This window comes from Dromiciops gliroides, chromosome 5, assembly GCF_019393635.1.
Source record: "Dromiciops gliroides isolate mDroGli1 chromosome 5, mDroGli1.pri, whole genome shotgun sequence".
In the NCBI taxonomy this organism is placed as follows: Eukaryota; Metazoa; Chordata; class Mammalia; order Microbiotheria; family Microbiotheriidae; genus Dromiciops; species Dromiciops gliroides.
In genome coordinates this window covers 2035919-2051221 of record NC_057865.1, presented here as the reverse complement: position 1 = coordinate 2051221, position 15303 = coordinate 2035919, and the positions used below count along the sequence as shown (strand labels likewise).

General features: G+C 55.6%; 2 protein-coding genes across 4 annotated transcripts in view; one reads left to right on the top strand and one right to left on the bottom strand.

Annotated features, from left to right (window-relative positions):
- ICA1 (islet cell autoantigen 1) overlaps positions 1-5773 on the top strand; it is a 47051-nt gene extending 41278 nt beyond the window's left edge. Inside the window, exons 13-15 of the mRNA XM_043966500.1 lie at positions 3674-3922; positions 4467-4562; positions 5550-5773. Coding sequence (XP_043822435.1) covers positions 3674-3922; positions 4467-4562; positions 5550-5671 — 467 coding nt within the window. The 3' untranslated portion in view covers positions 5672-5773. The remainder of the gene's footprint in view (positions 1-3673; positions 3923-4466; positions 4563-5549) is intronic.
- Positions 5774-10112: 4339 nt separating this feature from the next.
- The window catches only part of GLCCI1 (glucocorticoid induced 1), a 67415-nt gene continuing 62224 nt past the window's right edge, over positions 10113-15303 (bottom strand). For all 3 annotated transcript variants that reach the window (XM_043966776.1, XM_043966778.1, XM_043966777.1), the window contains 2 exons: positions 12755-12875; positions 10113-12360 (listed from right to left, as the gene is read on the bottom strand). In XM_043966776.1, coding sequence (XP_043822711.1) covers positions 12060-12360; positions 12755-12875 — 422 coding nt within the window. In that variant the 3' untranslated portion in view covers positions 10113-12059. The remainder of the gene's footprint in view (positions 12361-12754; positions 12876-15303) is intronic.

The following is a 15303-nucleotide window of genomic DNA, read 5'->3' as shown; positions in this document are numbered from 1 at the left end:
CTGCCGCCACCAGCCTTACAATGGTCTTGTCTGGAGCAAAAGGACAAGCCTCTTCCAGAGGCTTCCCAGCCCGAGAGGTAGCTGATGGGTAGCAGGGAGGAGGCCATCTCCGGGGCCGTGTGTGTAGATGAAGGTGGATCTGGCCCAAGGCGCCAGCCCGGCCCGCCTTGGCCAGAGATGGTCTAAAGCGGTTTCCTGCCCAGGGCCATCCCGAGTGTGGGATTGAGGCAGTCCCTGAGGGTTTTGTAAAGCAACCCTACTCTTTGGCATGGGAGACCAAGGTGACTCAGGCTCTCTATGTGGGGACGGTAGGGGCCCAGTTAACCAGGGCTGTGCCGGCCGCCCGGCATCCTTGGGATGCCTCGCTGGGCTGTGGCTGGGCTGGAATCGAACTCGGAGTGTGTGGGAGTGTTTATCAGCACCCATTTGCTCCAGCGTGTTTTGTGAAAGGCGCCTCTCAGGATCAGCATTGGTCCAGATCTCTAACAGGAGCCAGGGTCAGCAGTGAAAGGTGGTGCTAGGTGCCCACCAACCGCATACAAAAGGAGGAAGTTGGCGGTCAATGGCTCGGCTTCCGTGAAAGCCAGTGACATTTTTACTTAGCACCGCCCCGTGCTGTCTGCACCACGCTAGGGGGGCTCCTCCCCCACAGCCCTCCCTCTCTCCCCCGGCTCCCCACTCCAGATTAGCCAGTTTCAGTGAAATGCATCCTTATAAGGAAAGTGCAAAGCCTCTCTCTGACAGACCTAGGCCCTGTCCATGGACGGACCTGTCCCTCCTTCCTCCAGGGTCCTGCCCTTTGGGATCAAGTAGCACATCTCTCCAGGCCAATGCTTCTCAAGGCAAATCCTCTCCAGGTCTTTCAGGGCGTGTACTCAGGACCCTTGCCCATCTCTGGATTGTGGGGCCCACCCAGGGCTGCCCGCTAGCCAGACCCCAAATGCCAGGAGTACAAAAGCAAGCAGCAGCTCCAGGGGCTCCCGTATTAACGGGAGACAACACGGGGTGGGGGTGGGGGGGAGGGTAAGAGAGAAGCCCCTCCCCGCCCACATGGTGCACTGAAGAAGGCAGAGGTCCCATGGAGCCCGGAAGTGAATAAGGACGAGGGGCCTGCAGGGGCAGCCTGGTGAGCCAGGGTGAGGAAGCAGCTGTGATGTGGTAGAGAAAATGCCTGCTAGGGACAGCCAGCCTGGGGCCAGAGAAGGTCAGTGGGGAGAGGCCGGGGTGCTCGGCTCCTCCTCTGTCTGAGGTCACCAGGAGGCTGGCCGGCCCCCAGAGCCCCAGGTGTTCTCCACAGGAGCCCCTGTCCCTCCACACCTTTTCCTCTTGGAACTGTGCCATCGACTGGGATTCTATTGTCTGAACCCCATCCAGAAATCTAAAGCCCTTGTTCTGATCCCAACTACTTGACGAGCTAGACTTCTGAGACCCTGACCTGGGACAGTGGGCGCTGCGGTGAGCCAAGCGCCACCCCAGAGTCAGGGCCTACGCTGCTTCTCCACCGTCTCCCACTGACTTCACAGTTCTCTTCACTGGATCCCTCAGGGAAAATGTCAGCTAGAAAGCCATTGGCCCAGTCTATGAGGAATACAGATGTCTCTCTCCACGCAGTGGCCTCCAGCACTGTGCTAGTATATTCCTGCTACTGTCCATCTCGGCCCTTGGCCAGACCAATGCTCGGCTGCAGTGGGGACATCCCAGACAGGAGAGGCCAGTCCTTCCATCAAGAGGTGGGCAGGGCAGGATTCCAGGGACTGGCCTCCATCTGTCCTTCAGAGCCAGTGACCAGAGCAGCAGCGAGGGCCACTTCTGGAGGGCAGAGAGAGGGTGTATTTCACTGCAGGGGCCATGGAAGGGCATTCCTCTTCCTGATCTTGCTGTAATTGGAATCCTCTCTATCCCTGGGAGTGGTAGTGATCCCAGAGAGAAAGAGACGGGGAGGGGGGGAGAGAAACAGACAACAGACATGACAGATGACAGGCAGACAGACAGATGACAGACAGACAATAGGCAGATGACAGGCAGACAGATGACAGGCAGACAGACTGATGACAGAGATGACAGACAGATGACAGGCAGACAGACATGACAGATGACAAGCAGACAGACAATAGACATGACAGGTGACAGGCAGACAGACAACAGACAGATGACAGGCAGGCAGACAGATGACAGACAGACAATAGGCAGGTGACAGGCAGACAATAGGCAGATGACAGGCAGATAGATGACAGGCAGACAGATGACAGACAGATGATAGATAGATGACAAGCAGACAGACAATAGACATGACAGGTGACAGGCAGACAGACAACAGACAGATGACAGGCAGGCAGACAGATGACAGACATGACAGATGACAGACAGACAATAGGCAGGTGACAGGCAGACAATAGGCAGGTGACAGGCAGATAGATGACAGGCAGACAGACATGACAGATGACAGAGATGACAGACAGATGACAGGCAGACAACAGGCAGACAGATGATAGGCAGATGACAGACAGGGAAAGCAGAAACGTTCTGGACAGAGGGCAGACAGACTGACAGATGACAGGCAGGCAGACAGATGACAGACATGACAGATGACAGGCAGACAGACAGGCCTCTTGAATTCTCTACAACTCCCCTGCACGGAGCCCATTTTATGCTGGCTTTTATTTGTCCGTCATTCCCTTTAGTGTTGACATCAGGGGTTTTCCGTCTTGATTCAGGGGGCTCAGGCATATGATAACGTAGAGGGAGGGAACAGGACAAAAAAGCAGAGACCAGTGACGGTCCCAGGAGTCTGGCTCATCTGGGTTTTTCAGCCCTCTGTCCAGAACGTTTCTGCTTTCCCTGGCCTGGCCGTGAACTTAGGGGCCGCTGAAGTCTATTTGGGATCAAAAATGTCCCTGGAGAAGCAGGTAGGATGAGTGACTGTGTGCTCTGTCTCAGCTCTGAACAAAGCCCTTTTCAGTACCCAAGAGCTGAGGCAAGGCTATGGCTCTGTGTCATGCCGAGCAGTTCCCTCAACTCTGTGGTGGCTGGGAGAGGCGGCCTCGCTGGTTTTGCCCGTGTATCCATGGGGGGCATGAGTCAGGGATTCTGAGGCAGAAAGAAGGTGGGGAGGGAGTGCTGTCCAGGCCCGCTGCTCAGCCCGTGCAAAGGTTGGGAGGCTGGAGGTGGGAGGAACAATTAGGTTCTTCCGGTGCATTCTCGCCCTCACAGATGAGGCCTGTGCCATTGTGTCAGGAAAGGTGGCACTGGCCACATTGTGATGAAGCGCCTCCTTTACTGTGACCACAAGGACACTGTCCCGGCCCCAAGGAGGAAAGGGGGGAAGCTGCGGGTCCCTCCTGGGCTTGCTTCCTTGGCTGGCTGAAGCTCTCCCCTCTGTGCCCCCATCCTCTGCCCACCCCTGGGCTCTGGGGGCACCTTTGGGCTCGCTCTGCCAGGCCAGACTGATGCCTGGTGGGGGCTTCTCTTTGCGTCCCCTTTGGGAAAGATTCATTTCTGGAAGATGGGGGATGGACCGGGGCAGGGCTAGCTTTAACCCTGGAATCTCTCAAGATGCCGCGCCTGGTGGAGCACGCTCTCTCCTTTTCCAGAATACCTGCAGGGTGGGGGCCGCCCCACCCAGGCTCCCTCCCTCCCAGGGAACTTGGATCAGTGCCCGTGGGTTCCTTTACAGATGCCTTGGAGTCTGAAGTGACTGATAAGGACGACATGCAGCTGCTTAATGAGATTCTCAATGCATCTTCCCTGGATGAGGGAGACTTCAGCAAAGAGTGGACGGCCGTCTTTGGGAATAAGCAGACCCCAGAGCCCACAGCCACGTCGGTGCCAGGAGAGCCAGAAGCCGGCCCACCTCCATCGTCAAGTTTCCTCCCGTCCCAGCTCCTAGACAAAAGCATGCATGACTTACAGTCATCCCTCCAAGGTCAGTGTCCCCGTGGATGCTCTCCCAGGGAGTCTCTGCCTTTCTCCGCTTCTTCCCATCATGTTTTGGTTTAGAATGGCTTGTTAGTGAGGAGCTAGGTGGCGCAGTGGATAAAGCACCAGCCCTGGATTCAGGAGGACCTGAGTTCAAAACCAGCCTCAGACACTTGACATTTACTAGCTGTGTGACCCTGGGCAAGTCACTTAACCCTTATTGCCCCCCCCCAAAAAAAAACCTTGTTAGATTTAGAATCTATTCGCATTTCCCTCCCAGTATCAATCAACCAGCATCTCTTAAGCCATGACTGTATACTGGGCCTTAACGTGAGAACCTGAGCATGAGGGGAGCTAGACCCTCGCCTGGACGGCTGAGCATTTCCCTGGCGGGAAGGTGGCTGCTGAGATGGAGAGTTGTGTTAGAAAGCGCTGATGGGGTCTGTTCCCACGCCAACCATTGGCTAGCCTCGCAGGGCCAGAGCGAGGCAGGTGTAGAGGGTGGGATGCACGTGGCCCTGCTCCAGTGCAGTGCCTATGTTGGATTTCAGGCTGGAGAGAGAGCCCGGGCAGCCCCCCACCCATCTCAAAGCCTGCGGTGGTCCCCAAGCCCCCCAGCCAGAGCAGCAGAGCGCCCCCCGCGAAAGGTGAGCAGCTGCTGTTGTGTTTTGGAGGGAACTGACAGTCAGTCACTCCTCCGTGATGGGGGAGGGGCTTGTTGAGAGGATGGGGTGGGAAATGGCCCCCAGCGTTCGCACTACGACCTTCCCGCTCACGTGGCTACAAGGCAGACTCTTCAGCCGGGGCCTCCGAGTCTGCACCTCTCTCAGGAGGGCCCAATGGCTCTAAGGTCCTGTGAGCTCAGGCTCTGCTGGGATCCCCTAGGCACCTCGGCTTCCCTTGTCCCATCCCCCCACTTCTCTCTCACTCAGTCCAAGGTTTCCACCCCCCACACTTAGGATTTAGGCCCCATCATTTGCTCCCCGTGTGACCCCCCACCTTGGGAAAGGGCCTTGGGTGTCTCCTCTATGTAATGGGGGTGATACAAAGGCAGAAGGCAGAACAGGAAAGGTCACAGTGTCCAACAGCTGGACTTGAATCTAGCACTTGCCGGCTGGTGACCTGCCCGAGGTGAACAGTGGGAGTCACAGTGAGAAACACTCACGGAAACGAGGTAGTTACACCTACCTCACAGGGTCACTGTGAGAAAGGCACTTTGTAAATCTTCCCATGCCCAGAAACGTGACGTTGTTGCCTGAAAATGAGTCAAGGACGGCGTCGGGGAGTCTTTGGGGTAGCCCCCGAGGTGCACAGGGTGGGTAGGAAAGGCCTTGTGAAGGTTCTGTCCAGCAGCCGGAGGGTGCCCTGGGCCAGGGTGGGCAGAGGTAAGCAATAGCAGTGGCCACCCTGGGTTTTCTCTGCGGCCAGAAACCTCAAGGCCTCTGAATAAGCTCACCTCCTAGGTCTCACAGGTGGAATTGCTGTGGGGTGTGTCCGGAAGGGGTCAGGACAAGGCCCTCCCAGCTGGGGTCCGGAAGGCCAGGGGACTCTGGGAAGGCCTCACTTCGGGAAGGGAGGGAGGCGGAGGGGTGCCAAGTGTCCCGGGCCGGGCCAACGTGGTCATCCTCTCCCAGAACCCGAGAAGAACGCCCGAGACCTGACCGCCTGGTTCAGCCTCTTTGCCGACCTGGACCCGCTGTCCAACCCAGATGCTGTCGGGAAAACGGATAAGGAGCACGAACTGCTCAATGCCTGAGCCGCCATCCGAGGGCCGCCACGCGGTGGCCAATGTCCTGTGTGAATGTTCCTGTGCCGTGACAATAAAGGGGGGGCAGAAGCCCTGTTATATTGCTATGGAGCCTGTACCTGTGTTTGATATTTATCGTGGCCCCTCCCTATTGCCTGGTGGAATCCGCGGCAGCTGGTGGCATCTAACGTGGGTTTGGAATCAGGACGATCTGAGTTCAAATCCAGCCCCAGGGACTGGGTGTGTGGGTGGGTGGGTAAGTCACCCCACTGCTCCCTTCCTCAGTTTCCTCATCTGTAAAATGAAGACACTGATAGCAGCTACTTTCCAAGGTGGCTGTGAGGGTCCAATGAGGCGCTGGTTAAGCACTTTGCAAACCTCAGAGTGTGACAGCTACGTCTGTTATTAGCACTGATTATTGCGTGAGACTAAGCAGTGATGACCAACGCTCCTGCTGTGCCAAGCGGGGGACACCAATGATAACATGGAAACCCCTTTGAAGGACAGCAGCAGTCCGGTGTCTCTGCTGCCACGAGGGTTCCTGAAGCCAGGGGATCAGCAGCAGGACCCAGAGCCGGGCAGGGCAGGCAGCTCAGGCCTTCTGTCAAAAGTAGCCGCTGTCTGAGCCCAGCAGCGAGTGCCCCGGGGGACCAGCTGACCCACAAAACACATCTAGTGAGCGGGCTGGTGCTGAGCAGCACGCTGACCAGAGAACAGAGGGGAGGGGTCCTTCCACCGCCTCCTCCTGTCCTCAGTCCCCAGCAGCTTCCTGCTATGGGCAACAAGGAAGGCCAATGTCTGCTTTGTCTCCAGCAAGGGGCAGAGAAACCAAGGAGCCTTCCCGGATGACACACTGACTAAGTTCCCACATGGAACACAGGCAACAGCATCCCAGGAGCTGAGCTCTGGTTCACAAGCAACCCATCCATTCCTCCATCCCCCTGTATTTCTGTCATCTATCTGTCCATCTGTCTGTCCATCCACCCACTCATCCACCCATCCACCCATGCATCCATGCATCCATGCATCCATGCATCCATCCATCCATCCATCCATCCATCCATCCATCCATCCATCCATCCATCCATCCATCCTTCCATGCATCCAACCATCCATCCATCCATCCACCCATCCATCCACCCATCCACCCATCCATCCATCCAACCATCTACCCATCCATGCATCCATCCACCCATCCATCCATCCATCCATCCATTCATCCACCCATCCATCCACCCATCCATCCATCCAACCATCTACCCATCCATGCATCCATCCACCCATCCATCCATCCATCCATCCACCCATCCACCCATCCACCCATCCATCCACCCATCCATCCATCCATCCACCCATCCATGCATCCATCCACCCATCCATCCACCCATCCATCCAACCATCCACCCATCCATCCATCCATCCACCCATCCATCCATCCAACCATCCACCCATCCATCCATCCATCCACCCATCCATCCACCCATCATCCATCCATCCATCCATCCATCCATCCATCCATCCATCCACCCATCCATCCATCCATGCATCCATCCATGCATCCATCCATCCATGCATCCATGCATCCATCCAGCCATCCACCCATCCATCCATCCACCCATCCATCCATCCATGCATCCATGCATCCATCCAGCCATCCACCCATCCAGCCATCCACCCATCCAGCCATCCACCCATCCATCCAGCCATCCACCCATCCAGCCAGCCATCCAGCCAGCCATCCAGCCATCCATCCAGCCATCCATCCAGCCATCCATCCAGCCATCCATCCACCCATCAGCACTGCTAAAGTCCTTCCCTGTGCAGTCTATGCAGGTGGGGATACTAAAGGAGGTAAGGCAGGTACAAAGAGCTGATGCTGAGGTGCAGGGGAAGGGGAGGGTGCAGTTGCTTCCAGGCTCAGGGCACCTCATGAACAAAGGCCAAGGTGAGTGAGCTGGCTGAGCTCAGGATGGAGGGTTCCAGGGAATGAATCTGGACGGGTCCTCCTGTGAAGGTCCTCCGAGGCTGCTGGAGGCAGGTGTGGACATGTTCTGACTCAAGGGGCCGTCTCTCAGCCGTTCTTGGCTTCAGTGGGAGTGGAAAAGAGGGGGCAGGTGAGGAGGGTAAGGAAGAAGGGAGGACACATGCAAACCTTTCACAGATGATGAGATTTCCCCCTTTGGCCCATGTGCCACTGGTTTCATACTTCTCTGGGCACATGCCCATTACATGTGCCTCCAGCAATGCAACATCATCTTCCTGAGGGCAGGCGCTTCAGTATATTTTCTAGTTTTTTTTTGTTTGTTTTTGTTTTGTTTTTTGCTTTGTTTTGGGGTAGGGCAATGAGGGCTGGAGATTGGAGGTTGGAGGCTGGAGATCAGCGAGAGGTTGGGGCAGGAAGGGGAGATGTGAGCATCATAAGCATAAAGCCAGTAATGAAATCGCTGGGAGTTAATGAGCTCACTGAGGGGAGTTGTCTAGAAGGAGAAGAGGCCCCCCAGCATATCCTGAGGGACTCCTAGGGTTAGAGGGCGGGATCTGAAGGAGGATCCAGACAGAGCAGTCAGAGGGAGGAGGAGAACCAGGAGACCCAGAGAATGAACGGACGAAGGAGAGAGTGACCCCTAGTGTCAGGGGCCACAGACAGGTCAGAGCAACACTTTTTGAGGTAGCCCTAAAGTGGAGACCAAGGGAAATGCCCGGCTCTTGGGGAAATGCTAAACAGATCACGGCCTATGATTTAACGGGATGTTACTGTCCTGTGAGAAGGGATGAGATGGACAGTTTCTTTTCTCTTTTTTTTTGGGTGAGGCAATTGGGGTTAAGTGACTTGCCCAGGGTCACATAGCTAGTGTCAAGTTTTCTGAGGCCGGATTTGAACTCAGGTCCTCCTGAATCCAGGGCCGGTGCTTTATCCACTGTACCACCTAGCTGTCCCAGTATATTTTCATCTTTGAGGCCCCATACCTCCCATGAGGCCTCACACAAATACAGGTTCGTTGAGCTGAACTGTTCCACAAGATGAACCCAAGTCACGTTTCTTCAGGGAGCGGGGAGGTGGAGACGGAGGATGTCAGGCTGAGTCCTTGCAGGCTGGAAAAGAGGGGCCCCTCAGTTCGTGGCAGGGGAAGCCTTCCCTAACCCCTCTCAATTGTTTCCCATTTTACCCAGTGTGTAGCTTTCTGGGCTGTCTCCCCCATGAGATGGTAAACTCCTTGAGGGCAGGGGCTGTCTTTTGCCTCTTTGTATGTCTCGTCCTTAGCGCAGAGCCTGGCACATGGTAGGCCCTCGATCAATGTTACTGATTCCTGCCCTAACAGCAGCGGACACACGTTTGTGAGGACATTTTCCTCCCCTGCTCCCAGCGGTTGAGCCCTGGGTTTTCAAACCCTTCTGTCATCTGGTTACTGAAGAGACTGGCGTGGCCCCACGGTGGGCTGAGACTGCCAAGGCTGCATCTGGCCTGTCCAGCAAACCCCTCCCCTGCCGAAGGCCTCTAAGGAGGGAAGGGAAGCTGAAAAGGGAATGGTGAGAAAGAGCCGCCCCCACCCCCAGGCCCCACGCAAGGCTCCCTGGCTAGCCAACCTCCTGCTCTCCCTTTCCTAAGTTCATTAACCTTCCCGTTTGTCTTCAACCAAGAGTAGTGAGTGGTGCTGTGAACCAGGCCTGGCTAAGCCACGTGTGTCACTGCTCGGAGAGAGTCTTCAAGCAGGGATGGGCTGGGAAGAGGCCAAAGACTTCTTCTTCCCCTTTTCTCGGCCCGTGAAACAAAACCAGAGAAAAGCCCCAGGAAGCAGCGATGTCACCACTGTCCTGGGAGGCTATTTTGCCTCGAGTTAAAAACACTTCATACCCACAAATCCTCTGGGTCTAAAATCAGGCAGGGTGGAAGTTCTGGCCCTTTATACAACACCCTCATGTCTGCACTGGACTCCAGATGGGAAACCTCAGTCACCTGCTGGCTTTTCTTAGGAGACAAGCTTGTGAACTGAATGGGATCCCGGGCACCCCCACAAGAGTCTAGGTTGGAAGTCACTGGGTCACGGAGGCTGCCTCCATCCTTAGCATTGTGTTTGGAAGACGGGCCACCCCCATGCCCCCCACATGACACCACCCCATGTCCCCCACATATCGCTCCCTGTGCCCCCCCACATGACACCATCCCGGTGCCCCCCACATGACACCACCCCATGTCCCCACCACGTGACACCCCCGTGTCCCCCACATGATATCGCTCCCTGTGCCCCCCCACATGACACCATCCCGGTGCCCCCCACATGACACCATCCCGGTGCCCCCCACGTGACACCACCACCCCCGTGCCCCCCACGTGCCACCACCTCGTGCCCCCCACACGACACCACCCCATGTCCCCCCCACGTGCCACCGCCCCGTGCCCCCCGCACGACACCACCCCCCACGTGCCCCGCCCCCAACACAGCACAGGGACTACTTTTTACTAATAGCTTTATTTAAATAAGACACGGGAGTTTCTCTACTGGAAAGGTACAAAACCAAAGCCACGCCCGTCCTCGTTAAGGAAGCCGCGTGTTGGGGAAGCGGGCTTCACGGACAGCGCCGGACAAGAGGACCGTGGGCAAGGTCTCGGGCCGCGCAAGGCGGGCCGAGCTCAACAGCTTCCGGGGAATTGACGTGGAAAAGCAGAAGCTCCAACACAGCACGTCCAAAACCTTCAGGTGCACTAGGAACACGGGGGCAGCACAAGGAATATTTAGCTTCTCACGGAAAAGGAATGCACGGAACGTCGCCCTAAATCTCGCTGGCTGAACCTCCTGGTCCATCAGGGAAATTCGGCCCCTCCTCCCTCCCTCCCTCCCTCCCTGCCATCCTGACCCCCCCCCCTTCTAAATCTTGGTCTCCTCACCCCTCAGCCTTGGTCCTTCTTCCCCCTCCCCCGACCCCCACGCAGCCTTGGAGAGACAACAGGCGGGGCAGCAGGGACATCACTGCCACCGGAGGTTACTGGGGCGCCTTCGGCCCCTCCGGCCTCTCCTCTTCATCGAGGCCCGAGAGCACTGAGGTGAAAGGTCTCAAAGAATGACTTCCAGAGGGTCCCACGTGAAAATGGCCAAAGGGACCAGACAGTATCTTCTGGTTGGACGCCGACGGACAGCTGGGAAAGAACCGGAACCCGGAACGTGCCTGCGGCCGGAGCACTTTGTGCGGCGTTGCCCTCCCCAGGCCTCTCCCTGGCCGTCCCTCCCTGCCCAGGCCCTCTGTGGCCACAGGGTCCCGCCAGCTTCTCCCGACTCCGACTCGCTCTGCTCAGGCTTCCCGCCGCGGCAGGCCGGCAGACACGAGCGCAGGTGAAAGACAGACGGGGCTAAAGAGCTTCCGGTGGCTGCCCCGAGTCACCAAAGAATCATCATTGACTCGTCTTCCAGCGAGTCCAAGAACAGAACCATCCGTGGACCCCAGTGTTGTTCTATTCACCGAAAGCTGGGGAGGGGGAGGGGAGACAGCAGAAGCTCGGCTCTTCTCGGCCAGAAAACGAAGGGACAATTTCCAAAGGAGAAACTCCACGTGAATCTGCTGGAGACGTGAGGGGGGGGGCCATCCCCTGGGAGATCCCCGCACATTCTCCTCCCTCCACTCGGGCACACGCTGCCTGCGACGTGCCTCCTGCCAGGCTCGTTCTCAACCTTGCCAGTGTCGTGAAGAACACCCCGTCTCACACCCATCCTCCTGCCGCTGCCGGAGGAGGGGAGGCCGGGATCCTGCTCCTGCCGCTGGCCGCCCCTGCCCAGGATCACCCTTCTCGGTCTTCGTCCAAGAAAGTGGAATGGAATGAGGAAAGATTAATGCAGAGAGATGTCGCTGTGACACCTTGTCTTTGCCGGTATGATTTACATTCCAAGTTACCTGAGTTAGACTTCAGCTGAAGTACCTGAAACGAGGCCACGGGGTGGGCGCCCTGATGGCGGGGCCAGGGTCTTGTGTGCCTGGCAGGCATCACGGATGCTCGGATAGACTGTCGACACGATCCTCCACGAACATGACACAGCCAGACAGCTTCCCTTTGGACGAGCGACTTTCTGGTGTGGAAGGACTTGGAACAGACCCCAGGACACGGCACTCCTCCGGTCAGACATCCTAGAGAATGTAGTCTCCACTGAAAATGCTGAATGATCTACACACTTTCCACAAAATAATAAAAATTTTAAAAATGCTCAATTCAAGGCCTGTCCCTGCCAAGAACAGTGATGAGAGATGCTCTGGGATGCCGATACTTCTCTCCCGTCCGGAAAGGCGTCCACCACTCCATGCAAACGTCTGAGTGGCCGTGCTGACCAGGGTCCTGAGGACGAGGGCCCGCCCCCTGCTTAGATGGCCACGTAGCTCTGAGATGAGGCCCGATCCTCGGCCTGACGCTCGCTCAGCAGTGGGGGGGCTGGGGGGGGCACGGCGGCGGGATCATGACCTCGGTGACCGAGTCCACAGAGCTGGTATCGTCTGACAGAGATGAGAAGGCCACCCGTGCCGACAGCTGCTCGACGGTCAAGGCGCTCAGAATCGGGCTCTGGCCAGAACCTGGAGAGCTCTTGAGCATCAGGTCTGAGGCGGGCAGGAGAGGGCCCAGGAGCCTTACGGGACAGAAGGCGGATCCGGTGGGGATGAAATTCACCTTGTTTTTGTCGGGACAGGAAAAGAGAGGGGCTGAGATGGGCTGGCGGGCCCTGGAACGGGACAAAAGGGCAGCGTGAGCGACGGGGAGTCTCAACCCACACCAAGCCCCCAGAACTGCAGGCGCCTGACTCGACTACGTGCTGGCGGGGCCAGAGGGGCAGACGGCTCCCACAGCTGCCGGCCACTAGGCCGCGTCTTAAGGGGAATGGGCTCATGACCGCTGAGGGGAAGGATGCAGGAGCCTGTGAGCCCCACTGCCGTTAGGTGTGAGAAGGGGGGCCCCGGTCACTGCTTCTCTGGGAGGACTGGGCCTCGCTCAAGCCTCTTTTCTCCTTAGGGGCCCTTTCCCTGGAGCCCCAGAAGCGTCTGAGCACTGCAGCCCCCCGGGAAGCCCCCTCAGCCCCTCCAGCTGCCTGGACTCCCGCAAATGGGGAGGTTACTTACGCCATCTCCTCAAAGACCTTCACTCGCTCACACCCCTCTGGTGGCTCCCGTTTGAACATGTAGCTGTTGTTGGGTTTGGGAGAGGAGGCGTACTTGGGCAGCGGCGAGCTGCTCCCACTGTCTGCAAACGGAAATCAGTTTGTTCTGTTATCAATGAATGGTGGGAAACACTCTGCAGAGAAGCCAGCCTTCCGATCGATCGATGAGAAGCCTCCCGGCTGACCAGGCTCTCACTCACACCCATAGAGAAGCGCTGTATCCCCCCAAGCTGGATGGACAGGGGCCCCCAACCAGGGGCTTCTCAGTTTTAATGATGCCACCGTCTTGGGGCCTGGCGCAGAGCTGGGGCGCTCATTAGAGCTGGCCAGAAGGCCCGGCCCCACTAGGGCAAAGGGGTCCAGCTCTGGGGGAGACAGACACTCACTGCAGGGCACCTTTGCCAGACCCATGCCCCACATTTCTGGACAAACCTGCCAGGAGAGAAAAGGTCTGTTTTTGCATGGTCAGAAAGCCGTCTCTTTTGCTACCCAGGAATGGTCCAGGGAGTTTGGACGCAAAGCGCTGTCAGTGTCCTCAAAACGCCAAAAGACTCACGGTGGGAAATGCTCTCCACAGTCAGAAAAAGAACTTCAGCGTCTGAACGCAGACTGAAGCAGGCGGTTTTCCCTTTTATTGTTGCTTTGTTGTTGCTGAATCTTTTTTGTGTGTTTTTTCCTTTTGTTCTGATTCTTTTCTTATAACATGACTAATGTGGAAATAGGCTTCACATGATTGTAATGTATAAACTATATCAGATTGCTTGCTGGCTTCGGGATGGGGGAGGGAAGGGAGGGTGGGAGAAAGATTTGGAACTAAAAAAAAAATTCTTTATATAATTGGGAAAAAATTGGGGGGGGGGTCAGGGTAATGAGGATTAAGTGACTTGTCCAAGGTCACACAGCTAGGAACTGTCAAGTGTCTGAGGCTGGATTTGAACTCAGGTCTTCCTGATTCCAGGGCTGGTGCTTTATCCACTGCGCCACCTAGCTGCTCCTGGAAATTTTTTTTTTAATTAAATTAAAATTTTTAAAAAATGTGAGTGTCCTCAGTGAAACGTCTGGACAGGACAAAATCCCTAAAAACAGCACGTCTCCCCACAAACTAGCTCTGACACCCCCCTCCCCGGTACACAGGGTCCTGTTTCTTTAAGTCCTACAAGAAACCTTCCCCAAGTCCTCTTAAATCCAGTGCTTTGCCAACGTTGGTTATTTCCTAGTTATCCTGTATATAGCTTGTTTTGTATGTACTTGTTGCTGTCCTCTCCCCCCTTATACTGTAAACTCCTTGAGGGCAGGGGCTTTGGGCTCTCTTTGTACCCCCAGTGCCTGATCAATGCCTGGCACATCGTGGGCACTTAATCAATGTTTGTGAATAGAAAAGAATAAATTGGAAAACGTGCCTCTGGATTAGGAAACGCAAGAGCCAAAGGCTTGTAAGACTAGACGTGTTCATCACAAACATTTTCTTCAATAGGGGAACTCTGAGGCCCTGGACATGGAAAGCTCAACTGACCATAGACCTAACCCTAATTTCTCGCTGGCTACTAACCCAGGATTTCTTCCTTCTTCTTCCCTCCCCTTTCCTGCCCAATCCAATCCAGACCCTCACTGCCGCCTGCCAGCCCTCCCTCTCCTTGGTACCCCCTCCACAGAGCTGACACTCTTCTCCAGGTACAAGCAGCAATCTTCAGCGGCCTCGCGCTGTCTCTGGCCTGGGTGCTGAAAGCCCTTCACGATGTGGCCCAGACCTGCAACAGCCTCCTCCCATACTGGCTCCTTTGATCTCCCCGCCTCTACCCTGGCTACCTTTAAGGCTCCGGTGAGGCTCCACTTAAGGGCCCTCCTGCTGTCATCTTGGGAGTGCCCTCCCCCTCCCCAAATAACCTTGTCCAGCCCCAGTAAAGTACAAGTTTCTTAAGGGCACAATTAGCTTGTTGTACACTATCAGACAAAGGATCCAAACTGAGACAGGACAAGAATGCTGATGAGATGACATACCCAGGTAAAAACACAGGAAGCAATGGAGCTCTCCTTAAAATGATAAGAAGCATCTAGCGAAAGCCATAAGCAAGCAGTACCAGTAATGAGGATAAGCCAGAAGCCTTTCCAACAAGATCAGGGGTGAAGCAAGGATGCCTATATGCCAATATTATATTAGAAGCACGAGACAGAATAGCAATGAGACGAGAAAAAGAAACTGAAGAAATCAGAATGGGCAACAAGGTAATAAAACTATCTCTTTTGCAGATAACATGATGATATGCTCAGAAATTCCTAGAGATTCAACTAAAAAGTTAGTGCAAACAGTTAATAATTTTACCAAAGTAGTAGGAAATAGAAATACTAATGACTCATGTCAATTTATTTTATCTATCACCGACAAAACTCTGCAAGAGATAGCAAAAGATATTCCATTTAAAATAACTTTCGACAGGATAAAATACCTGGAAAATACCTGCCAAGACAAACCCAGGAACTACATGAACATAATTATAAAACACTTTTTATACA